Source organism: Ovis aries, chromosome 7, assembly GCF_016772045.2.
Source record: "Ovis aries strain OAR_USU_Benz2616 breed Rambouillet chromosome 7, ARS-UI_Ramb_v3.0, whole genome shotgun sequence".
Classification (NCBI taxonomy): domain Eukaryota; kingdom Metazoa; phylum Chordata; class Mammalia; order Artiodactyla; family Bovidae; genus Ovis; species Ovis aries.
In genome coordinates, this window is record NC_056060.1 from 12,039,059 (window position 1) to 12,058,015 (window position 18,957).

The 18,957-nt window shown below is 43.8% G+C and overlaps 1 protein-coding gene across 1 annotated transcript; it reads right to left on the reverse strand.

Moving 5' to 3' along the window:
* Positions 1-6,121: 6,121 nt before the first annotated feature.
* On the reverse strand, positions 6,122-16,983 carry PDCD7 (programmed cell death 7). Its single transcript, XM_015096805.3, has 5 exons — positions 16,078-16,983; positions 14,023-14,161; positions 9,256-9,492; positions 8,905-8,992; positions 6,122-7,268 (listed from the first exon to the last, which is right to left on the reverse strand). The coding sequence occupies exons 1-5, from the start codon at positions 16,951-16,953 to the stop codon at positions 7,145-7,147; spliced, it is 1,464 nt and encodes a 487-aa protein (XP_014952291.3). The 5' UTR covers positions 16,954-16,983; the 3' UTR covers positions 6,122-7,144.
* Between the last annotated feature and the right edge of the window lie 1,974 nt (positions 16,984-18,957).

Consider the following 18,957-nt stretch of genomic DNA (forward strand, 5'->3'; position numbering starts at 1 on the left):
GACAATATCAAGTGTTGATGTTGTGGAACATCTGGAACTCTCATGCACTGTTGATGAGAAAGTCAGTTAATATTAGTCAACAATATCTGCTAAGCTGATCTAAAAATTAAGAATTCACACATAGCCACTGAACCATTTGGTTAAGATCAAGTGCAGTATCAGTTTAATAATTCAACAGCCAGGGATTTGCTTTTTTACATATTTTGGACCACACTAAATGCAGTTACATTAAAAAAAGCAAACTTCATACATACAGAATTCAGTTTCATGACTGCCTATAATATACACTTAAATCTAGGCTCCTAACCACGGGAATTTTACAATCAGGGTTTACCAGGGAGTACCTCTGGCTCAATACATCATCCCTATCAGGATGGTTTCGAAGTCCTGCTGTTCTGGGTCACTGGGGTCATCCCCACACACAGAGGAGAACATCCGGTGAAGAGGAAGAGTGGATAATCTGAGGGCATAGAGGTCAAAGGGGCCAGATGGGCAAATCCTTTAATTCCCTCATTTCTGCTGTCTGCCCTCTCTTGTCATTGTCTTACTGTACGGAAGGCTTGAAGGTTTCTCCACCCCATGTTGGGAAACAGTCTCCCAGCATATTGGGAGTGAGTCTTCATACTATAGGATCAGACAGCTTCCAGTGTGATCACTAAGTAATCTACCCCATCAACTCTTCCTACAGGGGACCTTTGAGATATAAGGAGTTGTAGGGGACACATAAAAGTGAGGAAGTTTTGGCAGTCTCAGATTTATCGTTTACATTTTTGGCCATCGTTAGAATTTTTAGCTATGTGGAAGGACCACAGTTCAGTGAGACACAAGTGTGAACTGCGCATCCAATGAGCAAATATAGAGCCCCCCTCCTGCTTCCTTCCCTCCACTCCAACATCTGTATCCTAATGATATTCTCAGCATTATACCTGCTTCTGGAGTTCTTTAAGAGTTTGAGGATTCTGGAAGCACATTTTAAGAGCAGCCAGGACTACAATGTAAGACATGATCTAGTTAGACCATATTCTAAAATGACAGTCACTCTGCTAAATACAAAATAAGAGGCACAGGTCATTAAGTGATGACATTCTTCAGAGGAAGGGGAGTATTCCAGTCTTTATGGGGGTTCAGGAAACTTCGGGAAACTTCAGGGAAGACAGGACTTGATCTGGACCCTGGAGGGTGGGAGAAAAGCCTGTGGAGCAGGGAGAAGGTGAGGTAGAGAGAGAACATAACTCCAGGGAGAAAACAGCTTAAGCCAGGGAGCAGGGGCAGGGCAGAGTGAGACAAGCTGCTTGAGTCAAGTACATGGTTTGTGTTGAGAAGCAGTCTGCAGTAAGACTGAAGGGGTGCACTGAGGTAGAGCTGGGGAGGGTGCTGAACTTGAACTGAGTGCTAACACCATTCAGTAAGCAGTGGAGAAAGCCCTGAAGGGATCTGAAGAGGTGGGGTTAGGGTGGGGAAAGGGGGATAATAGGAAAGCCAGTCTGTGCATGCTCTGACAAACTGCATAACCCAGGACCTTTCTAACCTCAGTTCATGGGTCTGGGCCCACGTGGCTGTTTCTGAGCCTGGGGCTAGGGGCTGGGTGATAGGGATTGTAGTAGTAATTAATCTACTTGGAGCCCCAGCAATGATATTGGTATTATAGGTCTCCACCATACTCTCAAAATGACTTCATCCTTGCCCACAAATCTATGTGCCAGTACTCACACATGAAATTCTCCAGTTAGGCCCTTCTAAGATCAAACTTAAAAATGCAACTGCCTACAAGGCCTCTCCTCCATAATGTCTCAAGGGTGCCTCAAACTCGACATACCCAAGGTAAACTCTGATGTTCCCCTCCCCCAAACTGCTCCTCTTCCTCCAGGATTCCTTATCTCAAGGAATGTCTAAGATACACACAAAAGCTTGGGACTCATCCCCAACACTTTCTTCCCCTTCACCACCACCCATCTCAAATTCCCACCAGATTCTCTTTCCTAAATCTCTGGAATCTAGCCATTTCATGCTACCTCCACTGCTGCTGTTGGAATCCGAGCCCCCTTCCTCTCTCACTTGGACAACTGGTGTCCATGTATCTTCTCATGCCTCATCATTCTATTACACACACTGGGATCAAATTGATCATTTCAAGCCATTCTGATGTTTAAAAGCCTTCAATGGCTAACCTCTACTCTCAGAATAAAATCAGACTCCTGACAAGGAATTCCAGTGCCTTGCAGTGTCTGGCCCCTACTCTCTCACTTGCAGTCTTATTCTCACCATGCTGGCCTTCAGCTGCATTGCCCTCTCAGCCCCACTGTCTCTTCCCACTAGTTAATTCTTCGGAGCTCTGCTGGAACATCATGTCCCCCAAAAAGCTTTCCCTAACCCCCAAACTTTACTTGGTCCCACTAGTACAGTGGCTTTCAAGGTTTTTTTCCTACTGTGACCCATGGAATGAAATTCATTTGACTTTGTAACTTAGTAAATACATACATAAACTGAATGATAGTTCTTACTCTATGTGACACATAGATATTTTGTATTATTTCACCTAAAAGCATTACAGAACACTGGGTTTGGGGGTGGGGGGGGGAAGAGAGGGGAACCAGAGCTCTCCTTCAAAGCACTTGGCCCACTTTTTAATTGTTGGATGATTATCTATCTCCTTTAAAGCCTGTACTCGTTCGGGAGTATTTGGTATTTTGCTCACCATTATAGCCCCTGTACTTAGCAAATTATCTGAGCCTCAACAGGCACTTAAAAAAATTTGAACAATGAAAAATATAAATTTGTGACTTAATACTGTTTCTTTATAGTGCATATCACAATTACAACTGACTACAATTATCTTGTATAATCATTAAACTTCTCTACTCTAGACTAATTGCAGGAAGGCAGGAATCCTATCTGTTTGTCCCCTTTTTATGTCTCTAGCACTTAACATTGTACCTGGAAAATGGTAAATAATAATTTCCCAAGAACACCATTCAAATCCTGGTAACCAGCTTCTGACAAGAATAAGTTAATGAAGTTGAAAAGTAACTGCTGCTCTTCATAGTTACCTATTTTAAGTCCAGTTGCCTCTAAGACTTCAATCTTGGCTTCAGAGACTATGAAAAACCCAGCTTATTCCAAAAGGAAAATGGAACCTTCATTGGAAACAAATTCTTCATGGATAGTCAGGTGTGGCAAATCAGAAACTACTAATGGGTACACCCAAAAGTAAACAGTTAATTATGTGGGAATAGCTGGTTATAAGTAATTTTTTTTTTTAAATTTAGTTGTTACATGCTTCATGTAATCTCTCCCTAAATTATGTCACAGATAATACTTCACAGGATTCACACTCCTTCTATATATTATTCTTATTTGAATGGAATAAGACATACTTTGCACTTACCTTGTAATTCCCAAGATAGCTTCTCTGAGGACAAAATTTATAGAAGTAAATTGCTACAACAGATGGTATAATCCCAGCTAAGCTTCTCAATAATCCTTGCACAAAAATCACGTGGACATGGGAGCATGAATGGCTTTAGAGTGATTAAACTGGTTGGCTATAGCAAATTCTTTGACGTCATAAACTCAGGCACTCCCACTGAACACTCTTAGTATTTAACATACAACTAATCTCTTTCATTTTCCAGTCTTCCCTGTACTTATCTAATTTCTTAAATGTTCTTATTAGAGTTTCTCACAAATCTAGTGTCTCCTGTTAATTTGTCAAGATAAATAAATTTCTTGTATATAGGACATGATGAATCAACACATTTCTGGTTAGTCTTTGAAGGATTTTAATTTTCATTTATTTATGTCCAATACATAGAGAATATAGGCTATATGCTGCATGCTAAGTTGTGCTGTGTGGCAGGTTGCTTCAGTCGTGTCCAGCTCTTTGCAACCCTATGGACTGGACTGTAGCCCACCAGGCTCCTCTGTCCATGGGATTCTCCGGGGAAGAATACTGGAGTGGGCTGCCACTCCTCCTCCAGATCTTCCCAATCAAGGGATCAAATCCACATCTCTTATGTCTCTTTCATTGGCAGGCGGTATCTTTACCACTATCACCACCTGGGAAGCCCAGTATAGGCTACACCTATAAGGTAAACTTGGAACAGGATACTGGGATTGAGTGGGAACTCAGGATTGGAGTTAGAGGCTCCCACTGGCCAAACATGAAGCAATCAATAAAAAATAATAACAATGGGTTGAAAGAAAAATCCACTTAGATCCGAATTCATAATGACACTTAAAAACAAAATTTACTAGTAACTTTTAGAGGATGCAACTCATTATTCTGAATACTAGTAAATAAAATCATGTGTTTATTTTTTGCCTTTCCTATACAAATTCTGGTTCTGTGTAATCAAATAGTTGATGAGGTGATGATGCTTCTCCTTTTAATATTCCAGCTGAAGTTAAGAAAGAAGGGCACAATTAAACTGTCAGTCTTTTGCAAATCCAAATAAGTGAGTCTAGGTCTTGAATAACAATGGCTGCTAAAATCACTAAAGGAGACAACCGATTAGTCCTCTTGAATGTAGTACCAGGTCTATGATATACTTGAGCCAGAAAATCCTGATCTTAATGTGATCAAACCTCTAGCGTGGTCCAATAGAAATATATGAGCCACAAGTGTAATTACACATCTCAAGTCAAACAGTTTCAGTTCAAACTCAATTTCAAGTGCTCAACAGCCACAGATGGCTATGGTACAGTTCTGTCGAATCATTAAATCATAAGAAATACAGGAACAGAGGAATATGTAATCACAGCGATGCAGTTAGCTAAATCCAGACTGGGAACTCTAGAAAAAAGACGATCTGATTTCCTCAAGTGATAAGTTGCAAGGGAGCGAAAGAGTGAAAGTGCAACCGTACACAGGAAGAAGACTTCCGGGTTATGAGAAACTTAAGAGACACATCTGCTAACAAAGGTGCATAGATTGCATCCAGATCTTGATTTGGAACAAAATGTAAAACACACATTTCTGAGATCATTTGAACACTGACTGGATATTTGACGATACTAAGGAGTTATTCATTTCTTTGGGTGCAATAATAGCACTATGGTTAAAATTTTTTGATGTCTTAGAGCTATACACTGAAACACTTATGAAGTAATATGGCATCTGAGATTTGCTTCAAAATAATCCAGTGTGATTGGTAGGGGTACAGATTAAACAAGATTGGCCAGGAGTTGACCATTATTTGAAGCCAGATGATGAAAAAAATTATACCATTCTCTCTACCTTTCAATGTTGGAAATTTTCCACAATTAAAAAAAAAAAGAAAAGACGACCTGGGATAAAATTACAGAGATATTGTCCATATTGTTAGAAGTACAGTTCGTGAAAGACACTACTGTAAGTCTTCTTTTTGAACTCATGACGTACCAGTGGCTGCTGCCACCACCACGACACAGGGCAATAAACTAGGGAAAAGTTAACAAAACAAAAAACCAAGCAAATAACAAAAACAATGCTCACTTTATTAAAACTTCGCAGAAGCCGAATGAGAGGAAAGGGAATTGTTTTTTCCACCCGAGATTGTGTCTTCTTTTCCTTGGGTTCTGCTGCCTGAGTTTTCCTGAGTCCCTGCTCCATACTCCCTAAGCCCATCAATGCAGGTATCTTCAAAGCAAGGCTCTCTGGAACCAAATATATATTGTACAATTCATCTTTTTTTCTACTTGTCCTACAGCTCACCAGAAAATGGTGGAGACTTATAACAAAAGGGCACACAGGCCTGTGGGGTTATGTGAGCCTGACCACGTCAGATTCTGAGGTTTATGAACTTAAACACACTTTGGAGGAGTGATGGCACTCACACCCTATCTGTTAACTCTGTAGTGCTTAATATAGAAACTTAACAGTGCAAATAAAACAGGGACAAATGTGTTAGTTAGTATCTTGTACCCAAGTGCTTCCAGTTACATGAAATCACTTCCAAAGTTGAGGTGTCCTTTCCTGCTTATCCAGAGCTGGATTCCACATACAAAGTCTAGTGCTTGAGGTTTGCCTTCCTGGAGCAAATGCCTAGTTACTAAATGTGAACTTTATAGTGTGTGTGTTTCAGCAGTGAGAAAGTGTGTACAGTGATTTCGGAGGCAACAAATTGAGGGCAAAGGCTCAAACTAAAAAAATAAAAATAATATTTATTTAGCTTTTTGGAAACAACACAATAAATGACAAAAAAGGAAAACCAAACAAAAAACCTGACAATGTTATATGATTGGTCATCTCCAGGCACAACAGCATTTATTAATGAATATAAAAAATAAGTTTTATTATTTTAATCCACTTCCCCCCTGCCCCCCACTTCAACTATGTATATAATTTTGGAAGCTTGAGTTCCTAAGAAAATTCCACAATTTCCACTCTACTGGCTCCCACAGGGTGACTGAGTGAAGTTGATCAGGGTCGTAATCCCATAAGGAAATTAATTTTTATCGCTGGGGATTCTGAACATCCAGACCTTTAGGAACTTAAGAAGCAGGTGCTTTCATTAGGATCCTTCTAACATGGGGGACATGCAGCCAGCATCCATTAAAACACAATCCAGTTTGGATACAAGCACTCGGCAGGCTTTCCAAGTTCTCCACATACTAGCAGTGAGGCCACCAGCTTTTCTGGCAGCCTAGCCTCTCCAGCTGCACCAAAAGTAGAATTCACAAAACTGAAGATAAAGCCTTCCTTACTTTTCTTCCTGGAAGTTAGGAGGGTCTTTGGGTAAGAAAGGTAAGGAGATTTTGCATCAAGCTTACCTTAACAAGCAGTACTGGGGGAAGGACTGCTACCCAGAGCACACCTGTGCCGAGGATATGCGTGTATAGTGTACTTACCCATTACCACGCGAGAAAGGTACAAGTAAACTTGCAAGTCACTCTAGACGAAGCCCCTCAAAACAGAGGCAAATTCGGTGAACCAAGGCCAGTGCCTGTCATGATAACCTCAGTCCACCTGGGTCTTTTCTTGAAGAATCATATTAATCTCCCGATTCAAGAGGCACCTCTGGATGAGACAGAGGACAGAAGGAAAATGTACCTTCTCGGTAGGGCAATGCCACATGGAGTTTGCTCTGTATCACAAGATGGCAGCATCACTGATACTTAGAGTTGAAAAGAGCCTTGGCTGGACGACACTCCTGTAACATCTTTACTAATGCAGCTTAACAGCGGTTGCCCAGATGTCGTTGCTGGGGAGCGGGGGAAGGACCCATCCTTGAGGAATGGAGCTGCCTTTGGGATGATCAGATGGCACCAGGTACTGATCCCAATCATGCCTTAATAAGAACATTGTAGAACAACTGTTTATTTCTGTCTTATTTCAAGCAAGATGCTAGCAACTAAGTATTCTATTTCAGGACTCTGCTCTCAAACGACTTATATGAATCTACTAATGAACTTAATTTCTAGAAATTATGCAAAAGACTACTTCTTAATGTATATACAAATGGGGTAAAAAAAAAACTCCAAAGAACTCGTATTTTACGGATAACCAAAGAATGAATATAGCGTCAATCATCGATTCTGTTATTTGCAAATTTGCCTACTCACTAAAATTTGTGTAACCTCCCAAATCGTGACTCGTGGTGCTTCCACGGTTAGCTGCTGACACGCACAGCGCAGTGAAAAGCCTGAGTCACCAAAGGGCATGTTCCCAACTGCAGTGGGACACAGTGACACTCTGCCTTCTTGTCTTCAGCTCCCCTAGTCTATTTAGTGCAACACTCTTCACATTTTTGTGCCTTTTATTGGCATTTTGTTGTTTAAAATTGCTCCCAAGTATAGTGCTGGAGTGCTAAAGCTAGCATGAGGAGGCCATGATGTGCCTTATGGACAATATGTGTATGTTAGATAAGCTACCTTCAGGCATCAGTTATATGTTAATGAGTTCAATGTTAATGGATCAAAAATATTAAATAAGGTGTCTTTTAAAAAAGAAAGAAAATTTATATACTGATTGGTTGATGAAATGTTATGGCCAGAGGCTCACAGTAATCTATTTTTCCTTTAGGAGCAGGAGTTCAACATTCTCTAACTCAGCATTTGCAGCTTTATAGAATAGAGCTCCTATGAATAACGAGAATCAACTGTAATATATTTAAAGGCTAAAACTTGTATATTAGCCGGAAATACACTTTTCCCAGAACACTGCTGAACAGCATTGTTGGACCTTTGGAAGGATCCTCAAAGATCACTTGATTTGGCAGTTTTTCAAACTGGGCTTTGAAGACCCTTAGATCCAAGGAGATGCTCTGGGGAGTCTAGAAAGAACAAGGTGCTTCCAGTCACTAACAGATTTAAGCTGCCTGTGGAACCTATCCATCCATTCATTCTGTTATACAAACTGAGTTCTCAAAACACTGCATCTGGGAGGGTACTGCTGTTCACATTTGAAGGCCACAGTCTAAGCCTCCATTTGCATCTTGCAGGTAAGGGAAGCGAGGCTCAGAGCTAAAAACTTTACCCAGCTCATTAGTAACTGCAGATAAAGGTGAGACTCCTTGTTCCTAGCTCTCTTGGGTTTGAACTCACAAGTCAGTCTGGGTCTTAAACAGTCTCCACAAGTAAGTAAGCACACAGGAAGGGTTTCTTTTCCTTGGCCTGTTTAGCCACAGAAGAGAATTAGGAAAAGGAAGTCAATGTTTTAAGTCAACATAACAGCTATAGCATGGGATAACACAGAGGGCAAGTCACAACCCGAGTTTCAGTGTCTTCACCTGTTAAAATAGGGACATGTACTTCTCAAGAGTTGATGAGGACTAAACAAGATGTAAGTGGCACCCTTCGAACTTGGAAACAGTACATAAATTCATAAGAACTAAAAAAAAAAAAGATATAGTAATAGACCCCAACAACATAAGCACTGCCTGTTGCTACCTAAGGGAAAGAAGACGTGGACGATGCCCCTCTCACCTTATCTGGATGAGTGCTGGCAGGGAGTGCTCAGCTTGGAGGTAATACTGCCGGAAAGGCTGCAAGAGATGGGCGAGCGGGAACTCATCTGAAAAAGAAAAGGCACCATGCCATGTCATGCTTAGCGTGCAGAGCATATTTCTCAAGGCAAACTGACTTAGTCTATGATTATACAATAAGATCAAATGTGTCTCACCTTCAGCCCTGATTTCCAGGATATAGTTCAGAATTCAAATCCTAAAGGTGTCACCTGTCATCTACCACCTCTTAGCTTAGGTGGAGATCATCCATGAACAAAAGAGCTGTCAATCTAGTATTTTTCTTTTCTCTACTGGCTACAGAGAAACTTACCTAGATCCCCAAATAACTTGGACTCGATTTCATGCTTCTGAAGTAAAAATTTCTCTTTTTCTTTCCTCTGTTTCTTTTCTAATTCTCTTTTCCTCTCTTCCTCTTGTTCTCCTTCTAACATAACTTGGAGGGCTCTCTCTTCAGCTTCATAGAGTTCAGAGCGCTTTTTAATGAGTTTTCTCAGTCGCTGAAGGTGATGCTCAAAAGTCTCATCTGCTGAGGCTGGAGGACAGACCCCTGGGCAACAAGATCCAAAAGGTGTTTAGATACAACCTCTTCTTATCCCCAAATCCATGTTCTAAGGAGCAGACTCAAAGTCCTACTTCCAGTATGAGTTTGGTTAGAGTTTACAAATTCCAACCAATCTTCGAGACTTAATTTGACCTTTCTGAGTCTTCAATTAATTTGACCCTACCCTGAGTTTCACTAACTCCTCTTTCTGTATCACACCACTTAACCTTTGATTTTGTTTATTTCTAATGTTTTTGACCCTTCAGCTGGACAGTTCCTTTATTAAAGGGAGGAACTTTTATTTCTTCATTGTAAAAACAGCACAGACACCTAGACCCAGTTAATAAATAATTCTCCCTCTGATTGAGTCTGAACTTCTGAGAGTGCACACTTGAGCAGTGAGAAAGAAATACACTTAGCCAACCGCAATAACCTCACAGGCTGCTAATGAGCACAGCACGGCCAACTATTTCATTTGCCCAGTTTTAGCACTGGAAATCCAGTGTCCTGGGGATGGCTGGTCACCCTGATTTGCAGGTCTGATTCTTTTCTCCCTCAACTACTGCAACTAAATGGCTGTGGAATTCGCTCTATCTTCATCTTCAAGGCTAATGGTTCTTCAGATCATTTTGTTAGGATTTCTTTGCTTGAACAAGTTTTCATCCACTCATTCCCACCTATGGAAACTCTACAACTCAAATCCATCTTCTACTAAGTTGATAATTATTTACCAAATACACACAAAATTCTTATGTACTGAGAAACTTAAACTGTCATTTTGTTGCTCTGTAATGAGTTTATGGTTTTGTTTCATTTCTTGACCTAGATCAAGGATTGACAAACTTTTTCTATAAAGGGCCAGACACTGAATATTTTAGGCTTGTGGATCATACAATCTCTGCTACTAAAACTGAAATCTGCCAGTACAGCAAAATATACAGCTAATCCATCAGCCCCAAAGTGCCTCCAGACCCATGAGAAGGTGAGGCCTGTTCCCATCTCAATTTGCTGGGCCACACCAGCCACACTCACATTCCTCAGCCTTTCATGGATGACTTCTCACTACCCCGACACATTCTCTGAAATGGCACTTCCCACCAACCCTCTTCCAGATCCCCTGCACTGACATGATCTGGGTTAGATGAGATCCTTCCACTGTCTACCATTACTTCTCTAGTTCAGGCAGCTCCCAGATACCAATGCCTTCTCCCTTATTCCCCTTTATTTCCCTTGAGGCCACCCATGCCTGAGAGCCTCGCCCACTCTTCAGACCTTGGCATAATTAGAAAAAAGATTCCACCCTTGAGGTCTTAAATCCAATTATTCTCTTCTCTGGCTTTCTACCTGAGACTCCATTAGTTTCACTAAAACCTCCAATCTGGGAATTCCTTGGTGGTCCAGGGCTTAAGACTCTACACTTCCATTGCAGGGGACATGGGTTTAATCCCTGGTTGGGGAACTAAGATCCTACATGCCATGCAGTACAGCCAAAAAAAATTAAAAACAGACAAAACAAAACAAAACCCAAACTAACAAAAACACCCCTCCAGTCTATCAGATTTCTCCACACTGTGTGGTCACCCATAAAGCAAAACGCCAAGAGCTCTGTGCTCTGTGCTCACCTGCCAGATGCACGCCCGTGACTGTGTGACCTGGTGCCAGCGTGCACGCTCGTCAGCTCTGCCCACAACAGCACCTCTCTGCAGCCAGATTCCCATGCATCTCTGGTTGGCTCTCATTCGTTTCTCACAGCAACTACTTCAAACCGGCAACTGCTCTCCTAAAGCCTTCCTTCTCTACTCTAAGCAACCCATCTAGCATTTTCCCTAGACAAAAAGAGGCCATCGGGCAGGAAATTCCTTAACATTTTTTTCCCCTGACTTTGCTCATTTGCCTTACTACCCATCCTTGCCCTCCTCATGTTCATTCCAGTGGAAAATGGCTCCTTCCCCACTGATGTGAATGCCTCCATCCGGGCTCTGAGTCTCCCTGCTTCCTATAGGACCTCAAGCCATCAACTATCCCTCCTGCTTCCCTTCACAGGCAAACTTTTAGTAAGCTGGACTCACTGTTTGCTTTTCTGATTTCCTATTTCCTCTTTGATCTTGTCTAGTCTGTCTTCTACTCATATCACCCCACTGAAATGCACCCCCTACAGGTCACTAATGATCTGTTAGGGATGGTCCTTAATCTTCATATTACTTGATGGTGACTGCAATAATAATAGGAAGAAACACTGAAACATTGGCCAGGATGGTTTTAAACACTTTATGTATGTTTACTAATTTAATCATTGCAACACCCCAAGGATAGGTACTATCACTATTTCCTTCGTACAGGTGAGGAAAAATCAAGGCACAGAGAAGTTCAAGTAACCTACCCATTACTACACAATCTCTTTCAGCATTTGCAACTTTCCAGAAGAAAAGGAGTCTACGTGGGGACATGCCAAGTCGCTTCAGCTGTGTCTGACTCTCTGCGACCCTATGGACTGTAGCCCACCAGGCTCCTCTGTCCAAGGGACTCTCCAGGCAAGGATATTGGAGTGAATTGCCATGCCCTCCTCCAGAGAGTCTTCCTGACCCAGGGATCGAACCTGTGTCTCTTACACCTCCTGCATTGGCAGGCAGATTCTTTACCACTAGTACCACCTGGGCAGCCCCAGGAGGTCTACACTTTCCTCCTATCTCTCTTGATCTCTTTTGTAGTCTCCTCCTTACCCAGCTTGACTTTGACATTTCCTAGGATTTTGTGGTTTTGACCCTCATCTCATACCATACAATCTCCTTAAGGTCACTCCAATTTATGGCTACATGCTGATAAACTCTTATCCAGAATGCCCCAAGGGCACCTCAAACTCAACAGATCCTAAACCAAACTCATCAGCCCTGAGCCTTTTCCTGCTCCTGTTTTCCTGGTCAATTAGAACAGTACCATCATTCATTTAACAGATCAAGCTAGAACCTGAAAGCCATTTTTTCCTTCAGATCCCACATGAGCTCCCCAAGTTATTTACTCACGTGTATACACATACTTCACACACACTACTCACATCTCTTAAATCCATATACTTTTCTCCAGCTCACCATCTGACCCTTATTTCACACTCCCATATTATCCATGCCCAGACAACAGTAGCGTATCAGTCTCTCTTTTCTCCTCCCTCCTAGAAGTCCCAAACCTTCCTCTACTTTGCCAGCACTAATCTTCATCATCATTTCACTCTCTGCTAGAAGTCCGTCAGTGGTTCCACTCAGATTTAAGCATAGGTGAGATATCTAGTCCTAGTCCATAAGACTCTTTGCAACTTGTCCCTGCTTACATAACCAGCTTCGTTTTCTCAGTACATAATTGGAGAAGCACATGCCTTAAAGAGAGAAGTTAGAAAGTTGCACTTCTTTTTTCAAAGTATCCAACAAAACCAGTTACTAGACGCTAACTTGTTTCATACTCAAGGCAATTAATTCCAAAGAGTCTGCTTATTTTAGATCATAATTTCTCCTAAAATTTCTCCCTTCTTTTGGAAAGTGAGGAAGGCTAATAGTGAGAAATTATGCTGGTGAATTCACTTGATGAAAATTTACTGAACATACCTCATGGAAGACATGAAGTAGGGGAATAATGCAAAGCCCTTGGGTAGATGCAAACTCCACTCTGACTCTTGAATGGGGTCATCTGATTCTGAGACCTGAATCTGAATCAGCCAGTGAATCTTTTGCTACTTTGGTACTTGCTAATTTGTGCACTCTCAAATATCCCTGGTGAATGACAATGGCCTACTAAATAAGGCAGCGTGTTGTCCCAGCCAGGTGCAAATGAAAAGGAGCAGCAGGTCACCTCAGCCCAGAGCAGGGAAGGATGGATGATGCTACGTCTGTATTTACCTCTGAAGGATAGTGAGAGCTTAAATGGGAAAGATGGAACTGAGGGCCCTTCAGACAAGCAGACTGGCAAGAGCCAAGATCCAGGCAGGCAAACGGAAAGCAAACTGGGGAACTTCTAGAAAACCATTGCTCCCTCTAGAGTCCAGAGGAGACTACTGAGGTTTTCTAAGTCCCAAAGGGACTTGCAGGTGAGTCAGGGACACCCATGCAATCTGCAGGGCACTCCCTGCCCCGTCTAACCGTTCATACGTTTTCAATTCAGGTTTGAAATGTATTTGAAGGAGCATGGTAAGGTTTCGACACCTTTTGAAGCACCAAGTAAAGACAGAGTAGCTTTCACCTTGGTATATGGGCAAAGTTGACCAGCCATGCCAACCTCACTCAGAAAAGTGGGGCCAGGAATGCCTGGGGTGGGAATGATGAGTCAAGAGGAACATACGGCAGTGAGTTTCCACATCCTTTTCAATTTTGGATACTCAGGGCTAAACATCTGAGGCTTCCTGCTTCAAAAGTTCTGAGGTACTGTTGATAAGCTTAGGTTACCCTAGTGGGTGAAAATAATGAAGTATCAAGTATCAAACGCTTTCGGGGGGCGGGGGGGGGGGGGGTGTGCCAGGATAAAGAAAAAGAAGAAACGCAAAGCCGTGCTTACCTTTCCTTGCCGCAGCCTCTTTCCTAAGCTTCCTCAATTTCTCCAAGGCCCGGAGAATATCCACCATCCTTTTGGTGTCTGCTTGTTTTTTCCTCACTTCAGATAAGACACCATCAGCAGCAGCTTTAAGTTCCTGCTCCTGAAGGAGAAAGAGAAAGAGAAGCCATGAGACCTAGTAGGGAACCTAAAGAGGAACAACCTTACAACAGAGAAAAGCTGCCTGGGCTTGAGATTTCAGAGGATCAGGCGGTCCCAGGGTTAAGAAAGACTCCACTGGATCGACATCCCAGTTTCCTGGGCCGAGCACAGCTCCCCTCTACACTGCTCCAGCCCAGGGATTATCTTCTCTGCAGCGTCCACGTGGGCCCTTGTCTTTGTTTCTTCCTCAGAGCTTCTCAAGCGTGGTTCAAGGAACATCTGCATCCAACTTACCTTGTCAAGCTGGGGCTCAGTCGTTGAAAATGCAGACTCCTAGAGGCAAAGATTCAGACTAGCAGGGTGGATAAGGAATGGAGTTGGAAAGGCCCAGACTCCACAGGGTTCTCAGTGACTCCTAAGCACAGCCTGTGCCCCATTGCTCTAAAGTCTTTGATAGGACAGCCTTTCCAATATGTGAAAACCCACCCTTACTCGTCTTAAATTGGTTCACATGTAGACTAAATAACCCTGGTTCCTCAAGTCACTCCTCACAGCACTCCCTCTCTAGTATCCTTGCAGTGGGTGGGAAGGAGGATCCTTTTGACTAAAGCTCTCTTTCCCATCTGTCAAATGAACACTATAATTTCACCATTACAGATACACCATGCTGTTTCACTCTTTTGTTCCTGAACTGTACATGTTGCTTTCACTTAGCTTAAACATTTCCTACAAGACTCAGCTGATATGACACTGGATCATCTGGGACGCCTTCCTTGATACTTCCCCCCAACCTCCAGCTGAAATCCTAACACACACCATGCTATACAGACACGATCCCCCATAGTCCTCTAAGCCCTCAAGGATAAGCTCTATGTCCTATTCATCTCTATCTCCAGCACCGAGTAGTGGGCCAGCCCCAGTAGGTCCTCATTAAATGTCGGTTGAACTGGCTCAAATTCCCTTAGATTAAGGCATTGCCTGTCCTTTAAAGCACTGATATGTTCCTGAAGTTGTGAAGACAAAGCTTGCCATCAATACACTTCACAGGGGAGGTGGATCAGACTCAGGGCTGTGGCAGATAGGAGAAGGCAGGAAATACTAGCTGGTTGTGGAGAGCAGAAGGAAAGGGGAAGTCCCTTGAGGAACTCAAAAGTAAGAGGATGCCTTAATTATAATATCTGACCAATTTCCAGTTTCACCCTTGCCCTCTACTTAAGAACTTGAGATCAGTAGGCTTTGGAGAAACTGCCCCCTAAACCAGTTGTGTGACTGTTGGCAAGTTAATCTCTCTATGCCTCAATTACCTAATCTGCAAAATTAGGGTAATACTGCCTACCTCTCAGGGTTGTTACAAGATCTGGCATTTGCAAGAAAGGACTGTAGGCAGCATAGTGTCTAGTATATAGTAAGTGCTCAAAAATACCATTGTTGAACTTGAGAATACAGTCGAACTTGTAAACAAAGGAATCTGGGGAAATCATCACTATTGGCCCATCGCCAATCAGGGTATATATGTTCCTGGAGAAACGGCCCAAAGTTCTTTTTATTTTGTATTCTTAAAATCACCTAGAGTAATACAAGACGCAAGGCCCAGACGCTTGTTCGTCTTGAGTGTTACTAAGTGAACAGAAGGATGGAGCAAGAAACAGACCTGTCATCCCCGTAAGATCATTGCATAATCCTATACTTGGTATTCATGAGCCTTTGCAGCGTACCTAGAGCATTCATATGGTGTACACTATACACCACCAACACGCAACCAAAATGAAGATATGTGGTAGGAAAGGCAAACTATCCTTTTATTTCACGGATGAGGAAAAAGTGGCTTAAAGCTGGGAAATTACAGTGCAAAGCCTCACGCCCCTTCAGGTGTCAAACACCGCTATCCCGGCCCCCGCGAGCGTCCGCTGCTCTTACCCGCTTCTTCTCCTCCACCTCCTGCACGCACTGGACCCTCCAGCGGTCAATCTCCTGCTCGCGCTCTGCTGCCCGCGCGGCCTCTGCCTCCCGCTCGGCCTCGCGTTCCCGGACCCTCTCGCGAAGCCGCAGCCGGCGGCGCCGGACCCTCTCCAGCCTGCGCCGCGCCTCGCCCACGTAGGCGGCCTGGGTCAGCAGCTCTAGTCGCTCGGCCAGTTCGGCGCGCAGTGGCTGCGCCTGCGCATGCAGCTGCGCCCAGGCCGCGCCGTCGGCCTCGGCCTCGTGCAGGGCCTGGCCCAAGTCGCGCAGCCGCCGCAACAGGCGCAGGGCCCCCCGCAACCGGGCGCGCACCTCGCCCAGGCTGGGCCCGGCGGGCGCGCGCGGGGGCACCGAGCCGCCGGCCCGCCGCGGGATTCCGAACACCGCCTCTAGCCACTGCCGGTCGCGCAGGCGCTGCAAGGCCGCGTCCCCGAGCGCGTCGGATGGCGGCTGTGCCTCAGGCCAGCGCGGGCTCCAGGGCGGCCCCGGGCCTGGAGGCGGCGGCCGCGGGCGCTCACCGGCGTCGTTCCCTAGGAAGGGGCGGCACTGGGGCGGCGGCGGAGGCAGCGGCGGTGGCGGCACCGGGTAGAAGGAGCCGCCGCCGCCACCTCCACCGCCCCCGCGGGAGACTTCCACGGGGGCCCGGGGCTGCAGAGCCAGCGGAGGCTGGAGGAAGGGGGCGGAGGCCCCCGGAAAGGAGCCAGGCCGCTGGGGAAGAGGCGGCGGGAAGGCCGGGGAAGGTAGTGGCGGTGGCGGACAGCCGAAGGGAGCGGGAGGCGGCGGCTGCGGGGGCGGCGGGCCAGGGCGACCCGGGGTGAAGAAAGGTGGCAGAGCCATGGCCACCACAGAGGGATTCTGAGAAGTGACAGGAATCTGAGTGGTTCCCGGAGAAAGTGTCTTCCGGGAGGAAGTGACGCATACCACGCGCGGCACCAGTGTGACGCTGCGACCCAAGGACCTCCGCGAAAGGCTGGGCGTTTTCATTCAAGCCTTCAAAACCACCGTCCTTACTGAGCATTCTAGGTGCGGAGTTAGCAGCTTTGCAGTGAGATTAACAGATACAGTTCCTCTCCTTGTAGAACTACCTATTTAATCAAGTAATCATTCAATCAAATGCAAAAGTGCGGCCGTGGATGTGAAGGAAAAGAAGGCAAGAACTTATAGGAAATTTGGATTTAAAGAGGTTGGGGAAGGTCGTCCTAAGGATCTGAGACTTCATCTGAGGTCAGAAGGGTAATTATGAGTTAAATAGTGGAAATCGGAGAGAAAATGAGAGGGACGCACAGTACGGATGGGAACAGTGTTTACAAAAGCCCTCTAGTGGATTACAGGAGTAGGTTTGGTGTGGGAACTGAAAAGAATGCCAGTGTTGATGGACCACAGAAAGCCTGAAGGAAACCTAGCGATCCTGGGAGGCGGACTAGATCATAGGATCCAGGATCTGATATTTTAAGAACAGTGGAAAACCACTGGAGGGTGTTAAGCAGGAGGGGCAGGGAAGCCCATATGGATTGTAGATTCGTATGTTGTGATATATAGTACAGCAAAATCCTGTGTACTCTACCCAGTTTCTTCCAGTGATAACATCTTGTAGAACTGTATCACAGTATCACAACCGGAATGCTGATATTGATGGTCAAGATACAGAACATTTCCATATTTCCAGGAGCCCTCATTTGCCCTTTTATAGCTACACCCACTTCCCTTGGCAACTACTAATCCTCCATTTCTGTAACTTTCTTTCCTTTTGAGAATGTTGTATAAATGGAATCATACAGTACATAACCTTTTTACTGTTCTCGCTTAGCATAATCCTTTAGAGATACATCCAAGTTCTTGTATCCATGTTCCTTTTTATTGCAATAAAGTTGTGCAAATAAAAAGTTGTGGGTAAAATGAAACCATACTTTGTGTAGTCAGTTACCTACTGAAGGATATTTGAGTTGTTTCCATTTGGAGACTACCACAAATAAAGCAACTATAAACATATACTGCTATCATATCTCTGGAATAAATGCCTAGGAGTGTAATTGCAGGGTCATAAGCCAGTTACATGTTTTGTTTTTAAAGAAACTGCCACATTGTTTTCCAGAGTAGCTGTACCAGTTTACATTCCCACTAGCAATGTATGAGTCATCCAGTTTCTCTGCACTCTCATCAGCATTTTGTGTAGTTACTATTTTTTTTATTTTATACAACCTGATAGGTAGATACTTCATTGTGGTTTTAATTTCCACTCCTTTAATGGCTAGTTTATGTCAAGTATCTTTTCATATGCTTCTTTGCCATCTGTATACCCTCTTCATTGAAATGTCTGGTCATGTCTTTTGCCCATTTCCTAATTGGATTTTTTACTGTTGAAATTTGAGAATTCTTTATATATTCTAGATACTATTCCTTTATATGTGGCTTGCAAATATTGTTTCCCCAGTTTATAGCTTGTCCTTTCATCCTAACATGTTTGTTTTGTTTTTTCAGAGCAAATATTCTTAATTTTAATGAAGTCCAACTTACCCATTTTTCCTCTTAGATTTTTGGAATCAAGTCTAAGAACTCTTAGCCCTAGATCCTGCAAACTTCTCTCTTGTGCTTTTTCTAAAAGTTCTCTAGGTTTACATTTAAGTCTGATCCATTTTAGGTTGATTTTTGTGTCAGGTATCAAAACTTAGTGTGAGGCCCCTCACCCTACCTCTGCTCCAGTATCACATGATTAGAATTTCACAGTTGTAAAGTGATGGATGATCCCTTGGGTAAGACTCCAGCTCTATACCATGAGAAGAACCAATATGAATCTGACTTCACTTCCCAAGGGACCTCTAATATTTCTCAGAAACTTTGTAA

Coding starts and splice junctions, on each gene's coding strand:
- PDCD7 (XM_015096805.3), bottom strand. CDS start 16,953: ATGGCTCTGCCACCTTTCTTCACCCCGGGTCGCCCTGGCCCGCCGCCC. Junction 9,493..14,022: donor AGAGGCTGCGGCAAGGAAAG/GTAAGCACGGCT, acceptor CTTGTTGCCCAG/GGGTCTGTCCTCCAGCCTCA. Junction 8,993..9,255: donor CAAGTTATTTGGGGATCTAG/GTAAGTTTCTCT, acceptor TTTCTTTTTCAG/ATGAGTTCCCGCTCGCCCAT.